The 15,111-nt window shown below is 48.9% G+C and overlaps 1 protein-coding gene across 1 annotated transcript in view; it reads right to left on the bottom strand.

The window, feature by feature from the left end:
• The window catches only part of LOC146871466 (ubiquitin carboxyl-terminal hydrolase CYLD-like), an 832,861-nt gene that overhangs the window by 314,353 nt on the left and 503,397 nt on the right, over window positions 1-15,111 (bottom strand). The window contains exon 2 of the mRNA XM_085651077.1: window positions 1,482-1,796. Within this exon, the coding sequence (XP_085507203.1) occupies window positions 1,482-1,796 (315 nt within the window). The remainder of the gene's footprint in view (window positions 1-1,481; window positions 1,797-15,111) is intronic.

Raw genomic sequence — 15,111 nt, 5'->3', positions numbered from 1 at the left:
ATTTTACTGTCCCATTAGTAAGCCCTATCAGGAAATGCAGACTGGCCCTGTATTACCAACAGCTTTTGAAAACAGAATATATATGTCAAATGGTGTACAAATTTAGTTCCTCTGCAGTTCGCTTGTGCAAGCAAGCAGGGAAATGATTTACTTAGTCTTCTGTTCGGTGACAAAACATATATATTCTACACAATGCACTTTATTTGCAGGATCTGATGTGTTTAATATGAATTGATATGGTGTTTTTTGATTTATGATGACTTTTGACCAGCTCAAAGGGTTTTCATGAATTGTATGTTGCTCATGTTGCATGGATTATATCGATTCACTGTCATTTACTGTTTTTTACATGAATGCACATTTGCACATGGGCACGTTGTTCCTTGACCCTTTTGTAATACTACTGTGAACTATTTTTAACTGTAGACAGCGTTTATTTATTATTTTATTTACATGTATGTTTAATGTACTCTTTTATGGTTATGGAAAATAACTGAAAAAAGAATATTTGATGATGATGACCTTGTAAACATTTTATTTTTACTATGTTTATTGTTTGTTAAACTGGTTTAGTTCTTACTTTCATCATGTAGCTGCAAAGCCTAGCTGGCTGAGGATACCTGTACAGTAGACAGTTTATCACTGGAGCAGTATTTGTGATCCCCTGGAGAAACAGCATGATACCCTACACCATGTATGTCCCCGTCTCCCTTCAGCAACTGAGATATGTCTTTTATCACCAGTCTGGGGATCACAGACATGTTGAGCTCTGCAGGTACCTCAGCCAAAATGAATGAGTTCTAGTTAATAAAGAAAATGAATAGCCCTGCATCAGAAAAGGGGACTACTGAGCTAGCCACTATTGTATGAACTTGGACCTGCAATCCTATAACCAGCCTACCAAAAACATGCCTTACTTCAAGCGCGCAGTGGTTTCCACTGTACTGCAGCTTCACTCAAAAATGGGGCTAGAACACCCTTTGAGCCAGAATACACTGGGCTAGCCTCCTGGTGCCAATCCACTTTTATCACTATGAAAAGGGCAGCAGCAGTTACACTAGGCCCGAATATACAGCCCTCAGCTTAAATGACTGCCTAATAGGTAGACAGCCACAGCAGCATCATGTGGGCCACGGAAAGTCTATCCACTACACAAGCACTGCAACCTCTGCTTCCACTACGCAGAGTACACAACTTCCCTCCGTCTCCTACACCACAGCCTAGCTCTCCCTCGCATTCTCGGCTGAGGATCCAAGCCGCTTCAACAGCAGCAGACCGGTGTCTGGTCAGCCAGGCATGTGCTGATCATCCTTCCAGAACCCGAAACCAGGATTAGTAGGTTAGAATTGTCAACGCCTGGAAGAATGGGGCAGTGGGACAGTGACATCTCGGCAGGCTTTAATAAGCGCCCTAGATGTTGTCAAAGCAAGCAAACTGAAAGAACCTTCTGATGTACTTGTATATTACCACAAATTACTCACCAGTAATATACCCACGTAAACCCCATGATCCTCCTTGGTGGGAAGCGGCTCACAGAACACAACTGTGCCCAGAGGCTTCTCTTCTCCCATCTTAAAGTATACCCGGGTACCCAGTTCCAGGCCCGGCACTTGCGCCTTTGTGGATGAGGTTGCATGAGGTTGCATTCTCTCTCCTAGCATGTCTTGCTGGCCAGCAGGACTGGCTGCTGGCTCGATGCGGCTGATGGGCACAATAACACCGCCGTTTTCCTGGCAGCTGAAAAGCTTCTGGCCCTGGTAGGAGCCATCAGTGAATCCTTTACCGGCAGCTGAACCCTGAGGAGAAAAAGAGGTATGGATCATCGATGGACATCCCAAGATCCTGCTGTGGCAAAGCACCATGCGTCCTACACTCTCCACAAGGCAGTGATTTGTCTTCTGAAAAATTAAACAAATATCCAGCAGAGTAAAGCTGTCATGATATGACAACTATGCAATAAACCAAGCACCAAGATAACGAGAAACAATCTGCCAGCACAATGAATGAACTCTGCAAGAATATATAGTAATAAGGATCTCCAACTGTCCAATATCGCTTTGCATCAAGGAGAATTTGGGCTGCAAGTTTCGCCACTGTCACAGGAGTCAAGACAGGCTGATACAACCGCAATGTGGTACTGCCGCACAGATGTATTCTAGGTAACGGATAAACAAACCAAGATGAATGTGTGTGTGCGCTCGCACAACCTACCCACATCAGACACACCATGCATCCTAGAACACACGCCACAACCAACAAAAACCACATCAAGCATTCTGGAGCAGATGCAGCAATCTATGGCACTTCAACATACAAATCACTCAAGTAGCCCACCGCACTAGCACCGCCACCTCTTTGACAAGAACATATTCTTGTCTTATAGCTCGCCCTAGACCGAGTGGTCATGGAACAACATGCTATAACTCCCAGCCTCTGGTAAACTGGATACTGCATAGGCAGGAAAGGATTGGAGAAACAAAGCAGGAGTTGGTTCAATTAAGGCTACAGAAGGCACTTCGGGGTGTGCGTAAGGTTCTCTTCTATACATAGATGAGGAAAACCATAAGAAGCAAGGAGAGACACATCTCGCCCAGCACTTAGGAGCAGCCGGAGGCTCCAGGTTTGAGAGGAGAAACTAAAAAGAGCCAAATATAGATAAAACTATTTTTCCAAGAAAGACAACGCCAGCCCCCCTACCCAATGAGAAAACGATGATGGTGGTAGAATAAAACAATGTAGCAGGAATTCAATTATTACATTCAGAAATACCACATATAAAACATTATAGAAGCAGTGCCCATATATGCCACAAGGTAAATAGTGAGTTCAATAGAATCACGAACTTCCGTTTGCACCGGTATCAGTTTTATAGTGTTGCAAACCTACTAAAAAAAGTAAGTCTTTTTGGTATTAGAAAAGAACATTCTAACAGAACATTAAGTAAGCCCTGCGGGACCAAAGACACAGTATCTGATACAGTAACAGGACGTTTTAGGAATAAACAAACAGCCTAGGAGCACTCAGCACTCTTATTATCCTGACTAACTGAGTACATAGACAATGGTGCAAAGCTGTATACCTGGTGCATTGACCTACACCAGTTACCAACCCCAGGACTGCTAGTGCTGAGTTTACCTACATAATTCCAACAAGTGGGAAGCAGCACCTCCTATGTACGCCTGTTTGCTATTTAAGTGATCTTGCGTTTATATTTATCTGACATTTATCCCCCACAAATGACAGAATTTCTACAGGTAAAAAGTCATATTTTTTTCTTCTTAGTAATTAATTTTGATCACGTAGTGACTACCGGCCTGATCCCAAGGTTCAGTAAATGATCAACAGTAGGCATATATTTCTAATCATATCAGCCGACACGTATTTCGCAGAAAAAACTTTCTCAATGGCGAAAAAGCGTATGAACAGTTTGTTCAGGGAAGACATGGCTTGGCAGTTCGGGCTGGACTGTTCCCATGAGGCACAGGGTCAGACTGATTTGCATATGGCCATGTCTGAACTGGGGTGGCAGAGTGGGCTAAAGAATGATGGATTCAACCCAGATCTGTGACTGGGGGTGAGTGCTTGCAATGTTCAACACTCCATCCATCATCCCCTTTGGTTTTGCTCAGTTTGTTAGATAGCCGTAGAATCAGCCAAAAATGTTAAATACAGATACAGTTCTTAAATGTATATCAAGTTATCCTCAGTCTCCCTACTTGCTGCATGGAACATATTATCGATAAATATCATCCTATAGCAGTGAGGTGGTGTCACTACCATCAGCAATACACTTTTGAACAGATTAAAAAGTAGCATCACTCGCATAGCAAACATGAGTACACGGAAGGTGCTTCCCACTTGCCGAAATTGAGTATGTAAACTAGCTCCAGTAATATGTTTAATGTATTCTGCAATAATGACAGAACAATTCCCTAGGATTTGAAATAAGCTCAGCTAGATCATATTTTATTTATCGGAATGTTGCCACCATAGTGGCATGCTGCCTTTCACCCAGAATGTACATGCTGTGCACGGTGGGAATAGGTATACACCTGGGAGCGCTACCCTCTAGTGTGTAATAGTTAGTGAGGTTCATATTCAAATGGATAAAAAGGACAATTTATAGTTGGATCGGAGCAGAGCGGACTCGGGAAGCATTCCAAAATAAGAGTTTAGGCAAATATTTGTGGCACAGACCCGTTTCCAGCAGACTGAGATAGGATTACAGGATGACTGTAGGATGCATGTGAGGAGGGAAGAGGTGATGTGCCATGGACAACTGGCTTGGTGTACGTAAAACAAATCTTTATAAAAGTCACCACACCAAGATGGTCAAGTAAGTGGGGAGAAAAAGGCTGAAACTGCAGAAAGAGTTCATGGCACGTGGCGCGAAGGCTGTTCTGAGGAAGTAGGGAATAGATTTGAAAGCTTGTTAGGATGCTGCCAGCCATGCTGAAGGTCAAACGGAATATCAGGAGTAGCTCTTTTTTGGAAGTTTGCAAGTGATGACACATTCCAGATATCGAACCATGAAGGATCATCTGGACTAGGGAGACTTGATACTGGCTTTATGAGAACACTCAGTCATTCGGGGAGGAGGGCAGAAAGAGGTAACTTTGTCCAAATTGTGGTTGTTAAAGTCACTGGTGACCTTGGGTCCATCTTATTACGGCTCTGCAAACTGGGCCAGGTACATCCTTTCCACACTTGGTTCTCCGGGTACAAAGGCTTCTCAGGGAGGTAGTTCCGGGGGACAAAAGCTCAGAACTCAACAGTCAACAAAGAGACACAATGAGGTATTGTCCAACCCAGTGCTTATCTCTTGGATTAAAATAAAGTGCTTGAATCACACAGCATAGTTTAAACTCGCATTTTTATATCACTTTGGTCATTTTAATTACTTATTCTGTATATGTAATGTATGTCCTGCTTTTATGATTATATTTTTAATCAAATAAAGTTACCACACTCACACAGCATAACATAATACTACACAGCGCATTAAGGAAATCCAGGCACAGAACTGTAATCCTCTTTGCGATCTTCTGCGAGGCAGTACACCCTTCAGTACCCTCCCTGGACTTATGGAGGTCCCCTATGTCATTATACCTGGTGAGTAACCTGGGACAAGGAACTGATAAGGCACATGTCCAGTTCACTGATCCCAAGGCGTAGATGAACACGACAGATCAGTTTGCTTTCACCTCATTAGGTTTACTCCGAAAAAGTCACAATTTTGTGTAGTCTCTCCTTCCAGTCACTATTTTAAGCCCGGTGGTTATATGTGTCCTTTTTGTTGGAATGTGGGTGATGCAGGACAAACAAGAGCAGCAGTCCTGCTCCCCAGCGGAAGGCGCAGAGGCTTTGCTCAGATCTTGACAACTCTGATATATCAGTGTGGTGTCTCACACAGTAGCCTCTGGGCTGATCAGGGCTCGTACCTCGGCAGCGATGAAGAATTGCGACTCTGGCAGCACCAGTCACTTCAGTGCCATGGCATGCTGCCAGTCACACAAGATGCTTGGCACTTTTATAGCAGTTGAAACTGGTGTTTAAGCCCTCATTCTTTATCATATGCATTGAATAATATGCCCTAATCCATGGCCTCCCGGTCTCCACACTGGCCCTCCTTAAGGGAATCCAACATACTGTAGCACGTTTCACCCAGGACCTGAAGAAATGTGATCACATCACCACCATCCTGATGGTATTCTATTGGCTCCTCTTGCCAGCCACATCATCTTCAAGTCACCATGACCAGCACCCCCACTTATCCTGCAGACAAGCTCACCACATTTGGTGGTTCTCAACCCACCTGCAGGAAGGACACCATGAGACTGGAGACTAGAAAGTGTAACACAGAAAAAATAAAAGTCAGCGGGCTGGGGTACCCCCCCAACGCACATGTAGTTTCTGGCTTTGTTCTCTCATAGTCGCTCATTTTCTCTGCTTTTTTCCCCATATCGGGCAAGTGTTGGGCTGCTTCTCCTGGACAGTCTTCTCCTGTACACAGTTTCCCTCTTTCAGCAGACCGGCTTATAGACTCTACGCAGATCCTCACATTCTCCAGCAGAAAGTACAGACTTCAGCTTTGGGACACTGGTTTTCAATGACAGTCCTGCCAAGTGCCACGCATCACGCATTAGTCGAATGCATTTAAAGGCAAGTTCCTGCATCCCCGCATTAAATATAATTATCACACATTATTAGCGCCTCCTCAATGTCAAGCTGAAGCGCTGCAGTATATGAATTCGCGTTACAACAAACAAATGATGGACGGAATGCTGACAATGCAGACATTCTCCCCCAGTCAAGAGATCTGGGTTAAATCCATCGTTCTTTTGCCCACTACACCACCCCAGTTTAGACATGGCCATATGCAAATCAGTCTTGACCCTGTGCCTCATGGGAACAGTCCAGCCCGAACTGCCAAGCCATGTCTTCCCTGGACCGGAATCAAGCATCCTAGGACCGGTTTCTGGCTATCAGCCGTCATCAGCCAGGATAGCTTGACTCCAGTGGCGTAGTGAGCACGGGTCCCACGTCTGGGAATACCCATCCCACTTAGGGCGAAAAGCGTTACAACAAACAAATGATGGACGGAATGCTGACAATGCAGACATTCTCCCCCAGTCAAGAGATCTGGGTTAAATCCATCGTTCTTTTGCCCACTACACCACCCCAGTTTAGACATGGCCATATGCAAATCAGTCTTGACCCTGTGCCTCATGGGAACAGTCCAGCCCGAACTGCCAAGCCATGTCTTCCCTGGACTGGAATCAAGCATCCTAGGACCGGTTTCTGGCTATCAGCCGTCATCAGCCAGGATAGCTTGACTCCAGTGGCGTAGTGAGCACGGGTCCCACGTCTGGGAATACCCATCCCACTTAGGGCGAAAAGCGTTACAACAAACAAATGATGGATGGAATTCTGACAATGCAGACATTCTCCCCCAGTCAAAGAGATCTGGGTTAAATCCATCGTTCTTTTGCCCACTACACCACCCCAGTTTAGACATGGCCATATGCAAATCAGTCTTGACCCTGTGCCTCATGGGAACAGTCCAGCCCGAACTACCAAGCCATGTCTTCCCTGGACCGGAATCAAGCATCCTAGGACCGGTTTCTGGCTATCAGCCGTCATCAGCCAGGATAGCTTGACTCCAGTGGCGTAGTGAGCACGGGTCCCACGTCTGGGAATACCCATCCCACTTAGGGCGAAAAGCGTTACAACAAACAAATGATGGACGGAATGCTGACAATGCAGACATTCTCCCCCAGTCAAGAGATCTGGGTTAAATCCATCGTTCTTTTGCCCACTACACCACCCCAGTTTAGACATGGCCATATGCAAATCAGTCTTGACCCTGTGCCTCATGGGAACAGTCCAGCCCGAACTGCCAAGCCATGTCTTCCCTGGACCGGAATCAAGCATCCTAGGACCGGTTTCTGGCTATCAGCCGTCATCAGCCAGGATAGCTTGACTCCAGTGGCGTAGTGAGCACGGGTCCCACGTCTGGGAATACCCATCCCACTTAGGGCGAAAAGCGTTACAACAAACAAATGATGGACGGAATTCTGACAATGCAGACATTCTCCCCCAGTCAAGAGATCTGGGTTAAATCCATCGTTCTTTTGCCCACTACACCACCCCAGTTTAGACATGGCCATATGCAAATCAGTCTTGACCCTGTGCCTCATGGGAACAGTCCAGCCCGAACTGCCAAGCCATGTCTTCCCTGGACCAGAATCAAGCATCCTAGGACCGGTTTCTGGCTATCAGCCGTCATCAGCCAGGATAGCTTGACTCCAGTGGCGTAGTGAGCACGGGTCCCACGTCTGGGAATACCCATCCCACTTAGGGCGAAAAGCGTTACAACAAACAAATGATGGACGGAATGCTGACAATGCAGACATTCTCCCCCAGTCAAGAGATCTGGGTTAAATCCATCGTTCTTTTGCCCACTACACCACCCCAGTTTAGACATGGCCATATGCAAATCAATCTTGACCCTGTGCCTCATGGGAACATGCCAGCCCGAACTGCCAAGCCATGTCTTCCCTGGACCGGAATCAAGCATCCTAGGACCGGTTTCTGGCTATCAGCCGTCATCAGCCAGGATAGCTTGACTCCAGTGGCGTAGTGAGCACGGGTCCCACGTCTGGGAATACCCATCCCACTTAGGGCGAAAAGCGTTACAACAAACAAATGATGGACGGAATGCTGACAATGCAGACATTCTCCCCCAGTCAAGAGATCTGGGTTAAATCCATCGTTCTTTTGCCCACTACACCACCCCAGTTTAGACATGGCCATATGCAAATCAATCTTGACCCTGTGCCTCATGGGAACATGCCAGCCCGAACTGCCAAGCCATGTCTTCCCTGGACCGGAATCAAGCATCCTAGGACCGGTTTCTGGCTATCAGCCGTCATCAGCCAGGATAGCTTGACTCCAGTGGCGTAGTGAGCACGGGTCCCACGTCTGGGAATACCCATCCCACTTAGGGCGAAAAGCGTTACAACAAACAAATGATGGACGGAATGCTGACAATGCAGACATTCTCCCCCAGTCAAGAGATCTGGGTTAAATCCATCGTTCTTTTGCCCACTACACCACCCCAGTTTAGACATGGCCATATGCAAATCAGTCTTGACCCTGTGCCTCATGGATTTAACCCAGATCTCTTGACTGGGGGAGAATGTATGCATTGTCAGCATTCCGTCCATCATTTGTTTGTTGTAACGCTTTTCGCCCTAAGTGGGATGGGTATTCCCAGACGTGGGACCCGTGCTCACTACGCCACTGGAGTCAAGCTATCCTGGCTGATGACGGCTGATAGCCAGAAACCGGTCCTAGGATGCTAGATTCCTGTCCAGGGAAGACATGGCTTGGCAGTTCGGGCTGGACTGTTCCCATGAGGCACAGGGTCAAGACTGATTTGCATATGGCCATGTCTGAACTGGGGTGGTGTAGTGGGCAAAAGAACGATGGATTTAACCCAGATCTCTTGACTGGGGGAGAATGTATGCATTGTCAGCATTCCGTCCATCATTTGTTTGTTGTAACGCTTTTCGCCCTAAGTGGGATGGGTATTCCCAGACGTGGGACCCGTACTCACTACGCCACTGGAGTCAAGCTATCCTGGCTGATGACGGCTGATAGCCAGAAACCGGTCCTAGGATGCTAGATTCCTGTCCAGGGAAGACATGGCTTGGCAGTTCGGGCTGGACTGTTCCCATGAGGCACAGGGTCAAGACTGATTTGCATATGGCCATGTCTGAACTGGGGTGGTGTAGTGGGCAAAAGAACGATGGATTTAACCCAGATCTCTTGACTGGGGGAGAATGTATGAATTGTCAGCATTCCGTCCATCATTTGTTTGTTGTAACGCTTTTCGCCCTAAGTGGGATGGGTATTCCCAGACGTGGGACCCGTGCTCACTACGCCACTGGAGTCAAGCTATCCTGGCTGATGACGGCTGATAGCCAGAAACCGGTCCTAGGATGCTAGATTCCTGTCCAGGGAAGACATGGCTTGGCAGTTCGGGCTGGACTGTTCCCATGAGGCACAGGGTCAAGACTGATTTGCATATGGCCATGTCTGAACTGGGGTGGTGTAGTGGGCAAAAGAACGATGGATTTAACCCAGATCTCTTGACTGGGGGAGAATGTATGCATTGTCAGCATTCCGTCCATCATTTGTTTGTTGTAACGCTTTTCGCCCTAAGTGGGATGGGTATTCCCAGACGTGGGACCCGTGCTCAATACGCCACTGGAGTCAAGCTATCCTGGCTGATGACGGCTGATAGCCAGAAACCGGTCCTAGGATGCTAGATTCCTGTCCAGGGAAGACATGGCTTGGCAGTTCGGGCTGGACTGTTCCCATGAGGTACAGGGTCAAGACTGATTTGCATATGGCCATGTCTGAACTGGGGTGGTGTAGTGGGCAAAAGAACGATGGATTTAACCCAGATCTCTTGACTGGGGGAGAATGTCTGCATTGTCAGCATTCCGTCCATCATTTGTTGGTTGTAACGCTTTTCGCCCTAAGTGGGATGGGTATTCCCAGACGTGGGACCCATGCTCACTACGCCACTGGAGTCAAGCTATCCTGGCTGATGACGGCTGATAGCCAGAAGCCGGTCCTAGGATGCTAGATTCCTGTCCAGGGAAGACATGGCTTGGCAGTTCGGGCTGGACTGTTCCCATGAGGCACAGGGTCAAGACTGATTTGCATATGGCCATGTCTGAACTGGGGTGGTGTAGTGGGCAAAAGAACGATGGATTTAACCCAGATCTCTTGACTGGGGGAGAATGTATGCATTGTCAGCATTCCGTCCATCATTTGTTAGTTGTAACATATATGAATTCGCAGCCGTGTGAGCAAAACCTGGCAGCGCCGGTACGAGCTGCACCCCGCTCTAGATACATTTTACCGGGTCCCAGTATTCTGATCCATGTGACCTAACGTCACAAGATTGACAGAAAAGGTGTGCCCAAGGGCTGTACAGCCAAGACAGGACACAGGAAGGCGGGCTGCAGGCGGCGCAAGCTGGCGGCCGTAATGCTCAGAAGAGAAGTCTTGCCTCTGTAGTACCCATGGCACCACTAGTGTTCTATGCAGCGCTGAGGTGCCAGTAACATATGCGGCCTCCTAAGCCGATCATGCCACACGAGATAATTCCTGCAGCTGAGCATCAAGAATGCAGTACGAGTCCTAACCAGACCGCGGCTGCTGTGGGAGTAGTAGTGTTAAGGTCAGGCCTTTAAGTGGGCCGGGTCTCACCGAGTCTGAGCACCAGCAGTTTTTAAAAGGGGGCCTCGAAACAGGTCTCTATCGGGCTCGGCTTTGTGCCTGCTGTCACTGCAGTCCATTTTTTTCCGGACTGCAGTGACACCAGGCACATCGATTTGCGCTGCTCACACTGCTCTCTTCTCACTAGTGGAGAAGTTACGGCATGAGGTCAAGCCGGGTGAGCGTTGTAGGGGAAGGGAAATCCTTTAAAGAGAGTTTATTTCTCTCTGGATTTCCCTTCTCTTTTTAAAACACGGTAGCAGCAACATCATCGTGGTGTCACTAAGGCTTTAATGGAAGCTTTTTCAATATTATATACAACAAGCCATAGTTGCTGTTTATTTATCTAATGCAACTAACAACCATTGACAAAGCCAATAGTCCTGACTTGTTGTAAGTATGATGTTACTTGTATCAAATATCTAGATGCAATGACAGAAACAGCAAAATACAAGTCGAGCGGCACACTATGCTAAGCACAGGCTTCTTAGTTTAAGTGTTTAAGCCACGCCCTCAATTACATTGGCCACGCCCCTTTGAGACCCTCCAGTTTTTTCATCCCACTTAAGGCCCTGGTCAAGGTAATTAACTTCATCTAACTTACCTCACCCCCGCCCACCATCCTCAGCTCTCCCATAACATTCCTCACCAATACAAAGAAAAGTAGCTTCGGTTTGCAGCCATCTGAGATTAACACGGTCTTTCAAGCCGAGATGACTTACTTCACAGCACTTCATTTATTCTCCTAATTTTTAGGTCGCACATTCGAGACCTGTTGTAACTTCTCTTGTGGGCTGAAAGTCATGCCCCTGCTTTTGATTTGTTTGTTTCACAGTCCTTTAAAAATCTGTGATTGCTAGTGGTCAGTCCTGCCTCTATGTCCCTCCTTTTTTTGGTTAGTTCCTCCCAGGCAGCAGGGACTAAGTACTGTCTCATTACACTATCGTTCTTCATATGTTCGTTGGGGGACTATTTTGATCTTGGTTTCCTGCTCTGTTACTGTCCGCCTGTGTTCAGCTCAGGTGCCATTGCTGCTTAGATAATACTAAAGCATTCCTCCCTCCCACCTTCTCATAATACTACAGCTGGGTTAGTGCTGTGCCCCCCTCTCTCCCTCCCTCGCTCGCTTTCCCGTCCAAGCTTCCCACTCCTTCATGTGCATTTTTTTTTTTTTAGCTTTTTTGCACTCTTCGATGTCCACCTCCTGTTTTTGCAGCGTAATCGCATCTTCCCCACTCCTCTACACAACCCTGCTGGCTGGCCCCCAACTCCGAGATGGGTGCGTTTATGTCTCATCCTTATATAAAAAGATTTGATTTCTTGCCCCTTTTTTAAAATTATTAGCTTTTATTTATCATAGGGTGTTAAGCGGACACCAGACTCGAACCGGGATCCCCAGAATCGGCAGCTCACCATTTTCTAGCCCTTCTGTAGGGGTAGTACCTCACGTGGCCAAAAGAGGTCACACGGGGCACCCAGTGACAGCCATCACTCACTTGCTTAAGCTCTCAGGCCTCGCTGCCCCGGTGTGTGCACACACGATTCCCAAGCACATCAAGGTTGGGAGTGCAGCCGGCTTTCTGGCCTCCTGGTTCTGAGTTCATTTCTCCAAACCGCAATTTAACATTTGGTCGAGTCTCTTCTGACAGTTTAGTCATTGCTGTCTGCTATGCGTGTCAATATAAATAATATAAAATTATGTGACATTCCTGCACCGGCCACAGCTTGAGGGGCAGTGGTTGTGGAGGGCGGGGCTGGCCCAACGTCGGATCCCCACTGCAGCTCTGCCGCTGACCGCGGCCCCCGCAGGGGGCCACTCGGCGGTCGGCGCCTTAGTGGCCCCGGGGCCCCGGTCACCCCTCCCCACTCCCTCCTTCGGGGGGGGGGGCGGGGGCGGGGGCGGGGATCCCGATTGTTGCCCCCCTCCGTGTCGAGGGCCGGAAGTGACGCGAAAGGCGCGTCACTTCCGGGCCCAGGTGTGAGGGGAAGGCTATTTAGCCTTCCCCCACCCTCACTGGCGACCTCTTTGTCGCCCACCTCGCCTTTTGCTCGGTCGCTGTCTTGGGGTCGTTGCCGTCGTCATCGCCTCGCGGGCCCCATCGCCATCATGCGTTTGCACTACGGTGAGTCTTGCTTTACCCTTCCCGCCCCGGCCCCGTCCCTGGGCAGTACCAGGGTGACGGGGCCCTGTGGCCCGGATGGCCACGGGCGGGGAGGGCGCAAGTTGGGCCAAGAGGGCGCGGGGCCTCGTTAGGGATGCGGTGTGAGTGGCAAGTCCGGTTGCGTGCGCGTAACTCCCCCCCCCCACGAGCACCAGGTGAGGCAGAGTGTCCGCGCGAAACCGCGCGTTAGCCGACAGCCTCCTAGATCCCACAATGGGCAGTGCAGCCATCCCGTCCACAGCGCATCGTGCGAGGGGGGGGGATCTGCGCCCGTCCTTGGAGCTTCGGGAACCGGTTTCGAACCTCGGATACGGGTTGGCGTTCTGGGGGTACCCTGCATCATAAAACAAGATCCCCCCCCCCCCTCCCTCCACGGCCATAATTCGGCTGCTCGCCTGAGGTCCACGGGGGCTGAGCGCGCTGGCCGTGATTGTGGTGCACGACAGAACCGGGAGGCAGGCAGCGCTTACCGGGTATGCGTGCAGAGGTATGCGAGAGGGAGCCAGCCTAGTTCGCCCTGTTTGTCCAGGTCCTCTGATACCGGGCGGCCGCAGTGTCAGGGGGCTTTACCTTGTGCTCTCCTGACGTCCATATTGCAAGCATTATTTTAATTAAAGATTAAAACGACCCTAATCTCTAAAACGGTGTCTTTTCATCAATATCAGCGCGAGAAAAGAGGTTGTGGCGTAACGGCCACAACCTGTGTGGCCCGAAGGGAAGTGCCGAAGGCGCGATGAAGGGCAGAAAATGGGTGTGCGAAGCCAGGTGGCCGCATCCGGCCCACTAAGCTCTGATTTACTAGCTTTTGAAGCACTTCTGGCCCATCCACGTGTCGGCTGAATACCCCCAGTGTTGATCACGGGAAAGTCTACGCTCTAGGAGTAAGGGAGTTACCATAAAGGTGATTTAATTCAGCTGTGGGGCCAGAAAAGTCCGTCAAATGGAGCTATGAATACCGATGCGATGTGTGTAGCGCTTGCTTCCAGTGCCCCAGCAGTGCGTGTTTGTAGCTCTAAAATCACAGGCTCTGCCATTAACCACCACCGTGGCTTTCAATTTTTATCAAACTTGGAAGGGTGAAAGGAGGGGCGCAGCCGAGATTTTGTAAGCTTGGTTTTACCCAGGGTACACACATGTCTGCAGCTTGTTTGAGAACTGTTTTCTAAGCATGTTTAGTGATTTAAATAGTAATTCGGCTTTCGTAGAGCCCCTCCAAGCCAGAGAAGTTTTACATAGAAGCCGGAAGTGATGCTGAGATCCGGTCGTGTTTTCTGTAATACTATTAATTATGTAAAAGTGACATATACAATTCTTGGTAAAATCGGGTTTGTTTATGAGCTCGTGTGGAATAGACTTCAAGTGGAGCGCGTGCGTGTGATTTTCAAAGCTTGGGGCAAAGGTGACCGTTGCGGAAGTTGGGGAGTGCGGGCCACGCATGGCTGATGCCATTGAGCTGCGGCCCCGTCCCCTTGTGTCGATGGTTGTGCCCTGCAGCCTGCCTGCTCCCGGGCGTTGAAGAGCGTGGGGCGGGCCTCGGACAGCGTCATTTCGTTGCATCGGGGGAAACGGGGCGAGTAGTGCAGGGCTGCCCTCGCGAGGGCGGCGCCGCCCACCGGTGGGGGTGGCGTCCAATGAGCTGTTGAGGCTCGCGATACCGACGACTGTATTGCCGGAAACAAAGGGGAAAGGGTTGTGGTCCGTCGGCTGCGCGCCGCCTCTGGTGCAGTAATGCAGAGGGGGCGAGACGCGAGGTCGCGTCCACATTCTGTGAGTCACTTAATCGCTAATTCACTCAATTCCCCGTGCCTAATTATATGTACGTAAACATGAATTTAATTATGGTTCTATGTAGAGCGTTCGCTACGATGAGGTGGCCTAACGGCCAGGGCGCTCGACCTCGGACCTCGGGAACTAGGTTCGAGTCTCGGTAATGCCGATGAACTTCCTGTGATTCGGGGCAAAACACTTGATCTCCCCGTGCCTTACAAAACGTGAATGTGGGTCCTCATGTAACGGAACGGGGGCTATGTAAGGCGCTGTAATACTTAATTGGTTTCGGGTCAAGTTCGCGCTATATAAAACTCGGCAAATATTTTCAATGCCTTCGGGTCGAGCTCGCGCTATCTACAATACGCGTAAAGGCGTAACCATA

Source organism: Triturus cristatus, chromosome 1_1, assembly GCF_964204655.1.
Source record: "Triturus cristatus chromosome 1_1, aTriCri1.1, whole genome shotgun sequence".
Classification (NCBI taxonomy): domain Eukaryota; kingdom Metazoa; phylum Chordata; class Amphibia; order Caudata; family Salamandridae; genus Triturus; species Triturus cristatus.
The sequence above is the reverse complement of the archived record's forward strand: the minus strand, read 5'-3'. Positions and strand labels throughout refer to the sequence as shown.